General features: G+C 40.0%; 1 protein-coding gene across 2 annotated transcripts in view; it reads right to left on the bottom strand.

The window, feature by feature from the left end:
* Nucleotides 1-10,318: 10,318 nt before the first annotated feature.
* kcnmb3 (potassium calcium-activated channel subfamily M regulatory beta subunit 3) overlaps nucleotides 10,319-13,091 on the bottom strand; it is a 43,462-nt gene continuing 40,689 nt past the window's right edge. For both annotated transcript variants that reach the window (XM_014025770.1, XM_014025768.1), the window contains exons 3-4: nucleotides 12,370-12,544; nucleotides 10,319-12,008 (exon numbers count right to left, since the gene is read on the bottom strand). In XM_014025770.1, the coding sequence (XP_013881224.1) occupies nucleotides 11,643-12,008; nucleotides 12,370-12,544 (541 nt within the window). In that variant the 3' untranslated portion in view covers nucleotides 10,319-11,642. The remainder of the gene's footprint in view (nucleotides 12,009-12,369; nucleotides 12,545-13,091) is intronic.

Genomic DNA, 13,091 nt, shown 5'->3' with positions numbered 1-13,091 from the left:
GCATATCCCATAATGCATTGCGGCCCGACCGGAGATTTTTTTAAGCTAGTAATGGCGGACGAAGCGAGAGAAAATATTTAAGTTAATTTTATAGTTTTGTGATATTAATAATGCTAATGTATTGATATTTTTCTAGTTTTGATTTAAGTTTGCTTGTTTAGCGTCGTCACAGTTGCTAGGTGACATGACGTACACCGGGGTAAGGAGGGGAGCCTAGACCGTCCAAATTCACAGCCTCTTTTTTTCCGGTCTTCCAGGTCTACCAAGGACCCGGCCCGCCGCGACCGGGKAGTCTGGGTCCTCCGGAGGACCCGGCCTGTCGTTTTGGACAAAGCCAGGGTGTCTTCAGTCGGAGGCTTCTTCAACTTCGCTGTAACACAGACCGCTACAGAAGATCTTTCCTGCCCACAGTCATCAGCATCTACGATAAGTTTTTAGTTAAATGAGTTACAACAACACCTAATTTCCCTCTGGGATCAATAAAGTATTTTTGAATTGAATTGAATTGAGCTATATCCACCCTGAAGGTTAATCTTGGACAATATCTGATGATCGACTCTTTTAAATGAAACCAAAGAGCGTTGACAGAGAGGAGAAGGTAGAAATGACTCAGCCTGTAACTGAAAATATAGATGGAGGACAACAGAGTTGCTTCATGGAAGAAGAACCTCAGCTTAGCCTGTTAGCTTTAGCCCCAACGCTATCACCATATATATGTATTAGCTCAACGCTACACATTCTCCTCTCGTCACTGAGGTCCTCCATTCACATGACAGAGGGGAATGCAAAAATGACTCAGCCTGCAACTGAAAATATGGAATGAGGACCTCAGCTAGCTTGTTTGTCGCACTAGCGCTGAGCTAATACATATAACACATTTTCTGCTTGACCTGCAGAGGAGTTGGATTCTTTTGCTCTCTCTCTCGAACCTGTCCCTCCTTTCGTGCTTCGCAGATTTTCAAGCCTTTCTGCTATCTATCATCCAAAAGGAATTATGGATCTGGTCAACTGGTCACTGAATGCAATCGACACTATTTTTTCTACTTTGAGATTGAAGCGAGGGGAGCGCAGCTGTCCCAGTGGAATGGTGGTGGCTGGCCGGGTTGCTGGTTCTTGGGGGGGGGGGTTGGAACCTGATCAGTTTAGCGCTGCGTTCCATTGAAGACATGGAAGATTTGTAGATATTTGGTTTTATGATAATTGGATTCCTGTTGATGGGCTGTGGAGGAGTTATGGCTTATCAGAAAATGAAAGCGATCCTGACAGCAGTACGGGCCTGTGAGAAGCTGTCAGGAACCTTGGATGGAGTCTCCTGTACTGGAAACGCACAGACTCAAATCCTGGGGGAAATAAGTCACAAACTGGATGTGATTCTGACGAGAATCACAGTTCAGCAGTGTTCCCGTGAGGAGTCGGATTACACCTGGGTGAAGTTTCAGACTGAAAGAGAGGCGAGGAGGTGATGAAATTCGGAACATTCTGCTTTTTTTCACCATTACAGAGATGCAGTGATGCTACGTTCACACCGAACGCATTTTGAGCAGTAAAAAAGCACCCAATGCCTCCGGTTGGACGTGCTACATTCAGACCGGGACAGAGACTAGACACGCGTCTGAAGAGTGAGGAGCGTCTTGGTTTTTTTCCGGTCTGTCTTCAGTGGATGACATAAAGATAAAATAAAGAAAATGGCTTTGCTTTTTTTACTAAAGAGCAAGTGAACGTTGCGCACACCAGATAATTAATTCACCAGGGGCCTCATATAAAAACTGTGTGTACGCACAAAAAAGTTGTGTGCCCCAGGTTCTACGCCCACGTTGGGATGTATTAAAACTAACGTTGCGTGAAAGTCTGCGTATATTTACTCACACTTTTCACCTGCCGTGAGAATGTGTGGCAGCCACGCAAAGTTTTTCAGTCAACAGTTTTAACCCACAAAGTCATGAATCTGACCTGAATCCACAGAAATATGACTCTGTTCTGTTTTCTGGATGTAAGGAGCGTCTGAACACGCTGTTAGATTTTTATTTTAGTTTGAGTTTTTATTGTTTAAACTCAAACAATCATGAAACTGAACTGATGATAACATTTTTTCCTGTTTTTTTGTTTATTATGTTGTGATTTGTAAGTTTGGGGACTGAAAATCATTTAACCTGAGACAAGAAAATAGATCAGCCTAAAAATGATCAAAAGAACCTCAGTCCAGTCTGTAAACTGTAAACATTTTATATTTTTGTCACATAGTTGGAAATACATGCAGAGCGCAGGCCTGTGGAGCGCAAACACAGCTCAGGAAAATAAAATGTGTGAATTTTCTAAGAAACATTTTTAATTTTCACTGAGAAAAAACATCAACTCAGCATATTAATTCAGAACAGGTCAACTGTGATGATTCCTCAGCTACACAAGACGCAATAAATTTATTGCTGCGTAAAGTTGTGAAGATCAATGTCAGCTGTTCCCAGTCCCACACCGCGGCAGAAACATGCAGCGCTGCGAGTCACTCGTTTCTTCACATCAACTATTTAATAAATATTTTCCTAAGTTCTACAAAAGTCACAAGTTTCTCTGTGCTTACAGTCATTTATTAAATACGTGTAAAGGTGGAAATGTCTGTCAGCCTCATGCGCCGCTGAAAATAACAGCACACGCACGTACAACCACACACACGTTTGCGAGTGGCAAACTCATTTTTACACCCCACTACTTATTTAGACAATTTTCTCACTCATTCTCCTGCATCTAAAAATAGTTTCTGATCCCGCAGAGAGGACAATCTGAGGAGAATCTCACACACTGGACACATTTACATCTATTTTACATATTTAAATGGAGGCGTGTCAGGGGACGTATCTCACGTTCGCTAACTTCCACGTTCATTGGGATGTATAAAGGAAAATTGTGCAAAAACCTGCGTTCACACTTTTTTATACATCTGAATATTTTGGTGTGGTGCACTTTTCTAAATTTGTCCGTACGTCAACTTTTAGCGTGAAAGCTGCGCAATCCTTTATGCATGATAACCCAGATGATTTAGAGGCGGTTTGTTTGGTTGGTTTTGCCACTCCAGGAGCTGCGTGCTGACAGACTATTTTTTGTCCAGAACCCAGTTTACCACCGCGGTCAGTTTAATGAGCTGCTGACCCACATCGGTGCTGATATCTCCAGCCAGAACACCAACTGCAGACAGTTGATTTCAGCTAAAGAGCTCCTGTCCGTCTGTTTGTGGGCAGCATTCAGGAAACTGTCACATGGAAAAATAAGTCTCTGGTTGTCAAGATGCGTCGAGCGGCGAAAGATCAGTTTTTTAAACTCAGGCTTCGGCTGCTTTCGCTGCACTGCATGCACGGAAAAGACTCTGCCGCACCTTCCGCGTTCCTTGCGCGCCGCGCTAAATGGACCTGATGTGCCGCAAGACCCCTAGAGACACGTCCACCATAGACTTTGCATGTAAACTGGCTGCTCATGCAGCTCAAAATGCGTTCGGTGTGAACGTAACATTAGACTTTAAAGCAGCAAGAAACTCAAGGCTGCTTGATCCAAAACAATTATGTTTATCTTTCAGATCCCTGCAGCACTCAGCTGACCTTGGCACTCAGCAGTTAACAAAACTTCCCTGGATGACATGAGAATGAAGGCTTGTTCCCCCATTCCCTCCCCCATATCATCTATGGGTGGACCAGTCCTAAGGCCGCGGTGGTGGTGACAGAGAACTGAACTCTGATAAACTGAACTTGGGCTGATAACAACTGGTCTTGGACTCTGGAGGTCTCTGATTGGTTCCACCATGGAGTATTGACCTGAAATGTCACCGGCTCCGCTGCATCCCACCTTGTATCATGTGTTTGAACAGATGTACAGGTCTTGCGCAACACGGTCACACTACCTTTTTCAGCTTGGAAAATAAAACACACAATGGGATAGATGAGTTAAAAAAGTTGCTTTGATCCTATATTTACTCATAAACACAGTATGCACAAAAAATGACTCGCAAGAGTAGACAGCTAAGGAGGGGTGGGGGCTTGGGATCAAACACATGGTACSGGGGCAGGATTCAGTGGAGCCGGTGACGTTTTAGGTTAATACTCCGTGCTGGAACTAATCCAAGACCATGACCCGCCAGAGTCTAGAGACCAGATCTTATCCTCCCAAGCTCAGTCCCAGCGTTCAGGGTTTCCCCTTTCTCCATCACCACAGCCTTCAGACTGATCCACACGGATGATACGGAGATAGGGAGCGGGAGAATCAAGCCTTTGTTGACGTATCCATCCCAGGAAGTTTCGATAACTGCCAACCAACCAAGGCCAGCAGCTGCTGGGATCCGAAAGATAAACACAATTGTTTTGGGACAAGTGGCCTCAAATTTCTTGCCACTTTAAAGTCTTAACTGCATCTCTGAAATGGCGGAAAAAATATTGAATTTTCCGAATTCATCACCTTCTTGCCTCTTTCCATCTAAAGCTTCACCCAGGTGTAATCCTACATCTCATGGGCATGCTGCTGAGCTGCGATTCTCGTCAGAATCATCACATCCAGTTTGCGACTTATTTCCCCCAGCACCTGGGTCTGTGCATTACCAGTACAGGAGATTCCATCCAAGATTCCTGACAGCTAAATTGACAGGCCCACACCGCTGTCAGGATCGCTTTCATTTTCCGATAAGCCAGAATTCCACCTCTGCCAATCAGAAGAAATCCAACTATCATAATTGCAAATATGTACAAATCTCTCTAAAGGTCAAGCAGAAAAAAAGTGGTCCTAATTTTCCATCATCAACAGAAGTTTTTGGCAAAACATTAAAACCATGGCTAGAAAAAAATGTTTTTGGGATGTCTATAAAGCTTTTCTAGCCAACCAGGCTACTTAAAGCACTTAACAACCTATCCACACCCATTCGTACAGACTCAATTACATCTCTACAAAGATAATCTGAATGAATTGTTCTATAAAGTTTAATCAGAACTTTATAGCATTCACATGTCAATGTGTCATATCAGAGGAAAGAATTATGTGTTTTGACAAGGGACACGGGCATGTGGTTGTAGACTTACAGCACTGAACCTCCAACTCTCGATGGAGGTTAACTGCGCTAACCGCTGAACAACATGTTGATGGGACTCCATGATACTGGTCTGTGTGATGCCTGTGGCACTGAATTAGAGAGACCTCTTTGCTTTACTTAGACCACTGCCTGGCTCTGAGCAGTCAGAGTAAAAGAATTCTTGGGGACCCTTTTATGGATCCCGAGAAGCTTGGAACACTGTTTCTATCCTTGTGTCCAACATCTAAGAGACACAAAGGTTTGATTAAAACTCTATGTATTTTTGGGGAGAGCAATACGCCCACTTAGGAGGCCCCACTCATGGGTTCTTTACCAATCCCCACTCCCCATGAACATAACCGCTGAACCGCAGCCACTCCGAGTTGTACTTGCATATGAAATAAGGAAAAAGCAACAAATTCTGTATCTCTTGAGGCATTTACCAAACTGAGACTGAACTACCAAAGCCTCTGGCCGTTACCCAGTACACATGCACTGGTCCCTTACAACACCTGCTGCAGATGGTTTGTCTAAGGGAGGGTTGTAACTTGTTTGGGCTGTGCCCACACAGACCTAAGGATAAAAGCTTGACCAACAGGCCATTGACATTATTCCCTGTCAGGCGAGGTATCATGATTCCTTGATCTTGTAGTCATGAGGTTTGTTGAATTGCTCTTTGGCCCCTTCACTCAGAACCAAATTTCTCAGTGAGAGCCTATATGGGGGTAAAACTGGACCTGACACAAACGATTCTGGGGTCCTTGGGACCCTTACTCCTCCATGATAAGATGTATTGAGAAGTTTGGTTATTTGAGAAAGAGCTTAGAGTGGAGATCCTTCCACTACACTAAAAGGACAGTGGAGTGAGATTGGAGCAGGTACAGTATATGGTGGTCTGAGAATCTGCTTTAGCTGTTGCACCCATGACCTGGTCTCAGAAAGGCAGCAGAAGATAGATGAATGAATTAAAGGATGGAACAAATATTTTAGCTCACACATTATGTTGTTTCATGAAGGCTAATCAAACAGCCATTTACTGTACAGTATCTGTCCATCCATCTTTGTACATCCTTGTGTAGCCTGGGGTAATTGGTTGCCTCCATGACATAATAATTGGGGTTTAATTTAGCAGATTTTTATTATTAAAGGTATCATATCATGCTTTTAAATCCTTCTTTTTCACGTCTAAATCATTCACATATGGTCTATTTTAAATAAAACTGCAAAGCTTTGGTCTTAATTCCTTGTTTTTGTTGCTCCACGGACTCCTTGCCTTCCTTGCTTTACCCCTGTTCTGAGTTGCGCCTCAGAGCAAGCTGTTTTGGTGCAGTCTCTTTGAATACAAATAAGATATTTCACACCCCGCCCCCTCCAGGTCGCTGAGCGTTCGACTCCACCCCGTTTGGCCATATTTGTAGTTTCATAGCAAAAACACAGTTATCTACTGACTAAAAACTGTTTTTAAGATAAAATAAGATAAGATAAAACTTTATTGATCCCACAGTCTGCAAATTTGCACTTTACTGCAGCTTAATACAAGAGAGGCTGAGAAGAATAATGAAAGATTAATAAAAGATAACAAGCAAAACCCCAAAATATACACGTGATATATAGTATTGTACCAATGCACATATACACATATACATAAACACATATGCTTATGTATTTACATATATACACCGTAAAGTACAGTACAAAAATGAATGTACATATGAAGGTGCATATTAGTGATGGCAGATGGCAAGTATAAGGATGTCAACAACAGTAGACTTGTCAATCCAGCCTTACATGTACGAGCCAGAGTCTGACCCAGTGCAAGACACTCAGAATGACAAACCTGCAGAACCACGTCTTCAAACGAATGTGTCACAATGGTGCGTTATTTATTTACACACTCTATGTCCTTACCTACACTGGGGAGCATAGCTAAACTAAAATACATGCATTTGAACTACTAATATATTATATAATTTACTTTTGTGATCAATAAAGTATTTTTAGTTGAACAACTACAATGTACTCACACTCACTGTACAGATGTGAAATTATTTTAAATAAATAGATTTTTGTGCTTGACTGAAATGTACAAAAAGCAAATAAAATGTAATTGTTTTGACTTTTCATTACCAATTAACCTATTGATTTCCATGTGTCAAATCAGAGCTTAAATCATAATTAAATGATCATTCACATTCTACGTTGGAACTGTAACTAATATTGTATGTCACAGGTCTGTGGGACAGCAAAGAACCTGGAACCCAAACGTCTAAGCCAGATAAATTTCAAACGCCACAAGGCAGAGCATCATTTCAACTCTAACTCCAGGGCTTTAATGACAGAAGTACTCCCAAACACACCTCATCAGCTTTCACACTAAGACTTCAGAGATGGTGTTAGCGAAGCACAAATTCAGCCACTTTTCCTTCTCCAGAAAACACTAATTGGAAGGTGACATGATGATGTACTGACAACATTGAATGTAAGAATTTATGTACTTTATTACTCCTTGGTAAACAATAAAAAGTGTCAAATTACATTTATGGTTTTGATAAAAATCATTTTTACCTAAAATGCAAAATTATATATGTTCAATAGCTTTTTCTCTATGTGGAATGCATTGCATTCATAAAATATGTTAGCAACAGAAGATAAAAATGGGAGCAATCAAATCAAATAAATTTATCACGTACACAAAGTTCAACTTACAGTGAAATGTTTTTATGACAAAAATTGAAGTTTAAAAGTACACAGAACACAGTAAAAAATCCTGATTTTTTTTTTGTAGAATGAAATGTGACCCATCACATCGAAACGAGGATTAAGTCCAAAAGTGGTATATGGAGAAATAGGCAAATATAGAGTTTTGACTAAAATGTTAAAAAAATGCATTTTGTCAAAATATAATGAATAAAAGCCTTATCAATGTAAAAGCCTTATCAATGTATCAGTTGAATGAACTGTCTGAAATATAATCATAAAACAAAATTTTGAAGCACTATTTTGAACAGTAGCAACAAAAAATCTGATTTTGAGGAAAAATGCCTTAAATTTTTAAGATTTTCCCTGTGAGCTAGCAAAGTGTTGTTTCTTTTTGGCTGGGAAATCTCAATATTCAAATAAAATTTGAGGTTTCCTCTTTAAAAGGACATCAAAAAATCCTCATTAAAATGACATCAAATTAGGATTCAGACCAAATATTTATGTATTATTGTAGCCAACAAGACAAATTAAGTCATACTGTATATATGGATTTAATTATGAAATCAGAAATCCAGGTATCAAAATGTAGCTTTTAAAGCCAAGAATCTAAAAATGTAATTAGGTCATTTTGACCAAATTCGACTTAATCCTCATTTTGATATGATGGGTCACAAATATGCAACCTCATCACACTGAGTCATCTTGTCCTGCACGTCCTTTCTGTGAGATCTGTGGAAGTATGTGTGATCCTGTTGTGAAGGGTCCTCCCACTGGGTGTGGACTGAGTTCAGATGTGGTGCAGATGGTGGTGTGAAAATGTGGCATCAGGACGTGTAGTGAAGACGCGTGCATTAGGACGTGTAGTGAAGACACGTGCATCGGGAGGGAGGTGGTGTGGAGATGCTGGCCTTGTCTAGGACAACTGGAGATGAATCCACAGCGCAGTCTGGAAAACATCAACAACATTAAAATGTACAYAGTCTTTGCATAGTAGAAACAGTAAAGTGTCACTTATTTTTGTAATTTTTGTTTAACATTGTGAGGAAAAGTTTCTCATTCAACACTTTCACACATCACATGCCCTTGTGACATGACTTTGAATAAGGGAGATATAATTAAAGTATGGATGATTTTGATTCATTGAAATCAAGTTGGCATACTAAAAGTGACTAATGTGGTAAGACTTACTTAGGAATTCAGGAGTTCTGATAGGCTTTGCTGTGCCTTCTCCCTTCTTGAACTTGGGAAAGAATAATCTACATGGGCTCTCCAGATGAGGTAGTTGCCTGCAGATGTGCATTTTCATTGAAATGCATTGCAGCCAGATACAGTCTGGTTAAAATAGCATAAAGGAATATTACATGTTAGTTTGAAGTTGCACCATTAAAACTCATCTAACACAGTATTTTGAGTAACGAAAAAAACATAAATACAGAGTGACTAAAACAACACTGCAGCCGATATTTTTTGGCCGATTCTTGAAGCCGATACTACTTTTTCTTCCTCCCTCCATTAACATGATAAAAATAAGAATGATAACAAATGTTACACAAGTCTTAATTTAAAACAAAACAAACTAAAAAACATTTATTAACTAAGCCTTGTCTGAAGAGGCTGTATAAAATGCTGCCACACAGGATTTCTTCTTTCAGTCCTTTTTAAAAAAAAAATAAATTCATTACTTATTTTATCTAGTGCTAAATATTCTGTTTTCATTTGTATATTAATAAGATTAATTTCTTCTCAGCTTCTCTGCCTCATTCTGCTGCTCCCGTTTTTAACACCAGGCAAAAAAAATGCATTTAAAACAGCTGTGACGTTAACTTTAGATCACCGTTTGAAACGCTCCAGCATTTTTAAAAAGAAACACATCACGGACACGCTGATTACAGTGCGGGGCGAAAGTGAAAGTAAAACATGGTGCTACGGACACGCTGATTACAGTGCGGGGCGAAAGTGAAAGTAAAACATGGTGCTGAGCACCCGTTCGATAAAGAAACTTAAACACAGCTGTTCTTTCTCCCCTCATATTCCGACACAGAGGGTGGAAACCGCTAAATTAGACAGTTAAAACACATTTACAGTTCATAACTCACCCTTGTTTTTGTAACATTCATCCTGTGTTGTACGCAAGCACTTTCCACCCTGTTGTGGGTCCATTTCCTTGAAAAATAAAACTTAACCAGGCACTTTGAAGAAGCTCTGACCCTGGTAGTCCATGTAGATAATAATGTGGGTTTACACACCCCAGAACCGAACATTTTGACATCTGAACTTGCATATTCGGCATGACGCTATAAACTACAAAATCACACAGCGAGGAAAAAAATGGCGGACTATGAAATCCAGTTGGCCGGAAAAACATTACCATAAATGGTAGTTCCGAAGAAAAAAGTGTGACGAAACAAACAATGAAACGTAATAAGCAACAGCAGATTTTGAACAAACTGAAAAATTTGACCCATAAAAAATATAAATGTATCTTTGCAATAACTGGACAAAATAAATTAAAGTTTTCTACACTCCTAGACACTATAATTGCACAAAAATAGTTTATAAATGAAAAAAAGTGCATTTAGCATGATATGTCTCCTTTAATAATAGACAAAAGGAAAGAACAAAACAAAATACAAAAAGAGGGGGCTCTGTATTCCACAAAGTTTCCTAGATTTCACATTATGCTGTACATCACAGATTAGCTGAGCTTTGTGCTGAACACCAAAAAACCTAGTTGGCCACACAAAATATAGGTACGGTGCCCGTCAGGAAACATTTAATAAAAAAATTATCTCATGGTCAAGGGATAAATAACGCATAGCTATGAGATAATTTTGACAGGCATTACATTCTGTTTGTGGTCAATACAGACATTATTAGAGTCAGGCTTTGAACACATTGTTTTTGTTTTTAACTTTTTAAAGGTAGCCTACCCACACTTATTATTTGGTGTAAGTTAATATAATTGCTCCATCTTTCATAACAAGCTATTTATGAAATGACAGTTCACTAGTTGTGTGTCGGGAAAGAGAGTTATGTTGCATAAAAAATCGGACTCCTTCACAGCCAAAGCACCGTTTGAAAGAGGACCCTGCTTTGAGTGTTGAGCTTCAAAAAATTAAACAAAGCATTTCAAACAAATATCACTCCAACTGTCACCTGTGTCCTAAAGCTGCAACATATAATGCTACTGAATTATGTCAGTCATATAAAAATAAAATAAAATTAATTTGAACTTATTCATGTAAACAATCAACAACCTCTGCATAGAAATGACTGCAAAAATTATTTCGAGACCACAGCATAATTATCTCATGGTCATGCATTATTTATGCTGTGACCACACGATAATAACAAAACAGGAAGTAACAAGATGCATTTGGGCAAAATCTTAGAAAAACCTGGTTATAACTGGCATAGCACTGCCTCCTTGTGACTAAACCTTATAAGTACACCAAACATCTGATTAGATTTCTTTGAGGACTATAAATGTGCAAAAGTGTAAATAGAACAACACATAGTACAAATAATATTCTTTGCATACAATATTTGTTACAAAAACAAAAGAACAAACAGTACTTTAATACACTTGAAACTCTTTCAGGGGTATGTTTGCATCTAAGTGAAAAATACTAAAGTTTACCACTTGGCTACACTTGTTTGTTTTGTTGTCTTAGATCTAACTACCAGATAGTCCAGGAATTGCCCGATAAACCATTGCTTCACTCCACCCACTACGCCCTCAGCTGTCCATCCATAGTAAATGTGCCAGCTCTTTGCACATCAAATCATTTACACACTCGTTGCTAGTACCAAATTATGTCCAAACTGGTTCATTACTTCTGCATACTTAATTGTTTTTATCAGTGAGTGTATGCCACTTCATTGTTTTTGGCATATTAAAGCTTCAAGGGGATTGCATACTTGATCTCCGCAGGAGTTTATACAGTTTGCCCTGAGTGTATCTCGCAGTTAGCCGTCCCCCTGCTGACTCAATGCACACCTCAGAGGACAAACGAGCCAAGCCCTGAGTCATCTTCACAAGACCCACCAGAAGAGCTCCACCACCCAGCATCAGACAGGGCCACAGCAGTCCAAATAGTGCCCTTCTCAAGGTGTACTTCTTGTGCCAAATGACGTGGTTGGGGTGGTTCTTGTGGTCAATGAAGCACGAGCTGTTGCTCCCCAGGTGACGGTCCAGTCTTCTTTTTATTTCCTGCACTTCGTCTTGAAGGTCATCCTTGTCCATTTGGCATTTTGGGATGTAAAAACACTGGAAAAGAAAAAACTTAAGTAAAATGTTTTATCGGCTTGTTTAGCTGGCAGAAGCTAAGAAAACTGCTGAAAATAGTTCTTTGATTGTACAAGATTAATCACATACTAAAACTCTTTGTTATCCTAATAACAAAAGAGCAGAAATAAGCTGGTTTTGTACACTTAGGAGGTTCTTTTCTCACTGTCCATGTCCAAAGACCATAAGAAAACACATTAGCAAAAAGTAATAGGTATACTAAACAGGCTGACCCAGCAGTACATTACCTGGAGTTTTTCAATTTTAGATCTAGATCTCCAGGACCACCAAGAATATTACCAAGTGTTAAAGGGTAAATAATGAAAGTGCTATAAGTTCCTACTTCTTTAGCCAGAAGGACAGACTCCTCATCATAGTGAAGAAAGGACCCCTGAGTGGACCCGCTCATGTTGACTGTCACTTTAAGGCAGGGCACCGTGCTCACTCCTCTGCAGTCCACCCAGTCCTCTAGGATGTGGGTCTGACGCAGCACACAGTGGGCTTCCTGGTCCCAGCAACTGTAGGAATAGAGGTTTTGAGAAGCCTGACCAGAGGGGAGCTTCTCACCAGGCTGGGACTGCTGGAGTCAAAATCACAGTTACTTCATTAGACAATATTAATAATCACGTTTAAAGACATGTTGACTCAGTTTTGGTCTCAATGGATTCTGAGTGTTTGCCACCAGAAAGCCATGGAGCCATTAAAAAACAAACTGTAAACTGTTTTTAATCTTTAACCTTTATAAACCTTTATTGTCATTGTACAAAGCACAATGAAATTAAAGTTCAGAACACCCATTCACAGGAGAACAGGTGCCCCTGGGTCTTGCAGGCATAGACCCCTGCACAGAGCAAGGATCATCATCATGAAAGAACATCATGAGGAGGCGCTACCCTTTTGTGTGCATGACTTGTTTTGTTGCTCATCTTAGGGGTGGAGTGCCAGGTGCCATCCCCCAAATGATTGACAAGTGGTGTGGGATGTGATATTGCTTGTGACAATAAAAGATGGTCAGTTAGGGAAAAATGAAAGCAAATATCTGTCAGGCAGCTGTAATATATATAT

The sequence above is a fragment of the Austrofundulus limnaeus genome, unplaced genomic scaffold (assembly GCF_001266775.1).
Source record: "Austrofundulus limnaeus strain Quisiro unplaced genomic scaffold, Austrofundulus_limnaeus-1.0 Scaffold497, whole genome shotgun sequence".
NCBI lineage: Eukaryota > Metazoa > Chordata > Actinopteri > Cyprinodontiformes > Rivulidae > Austrofundulus > Austrofundulus limnaeus.
Note: the sequence above shows the minus strand (reverse complement) of the source record. Positions and strands in the feature narration are given on the sequence as shown.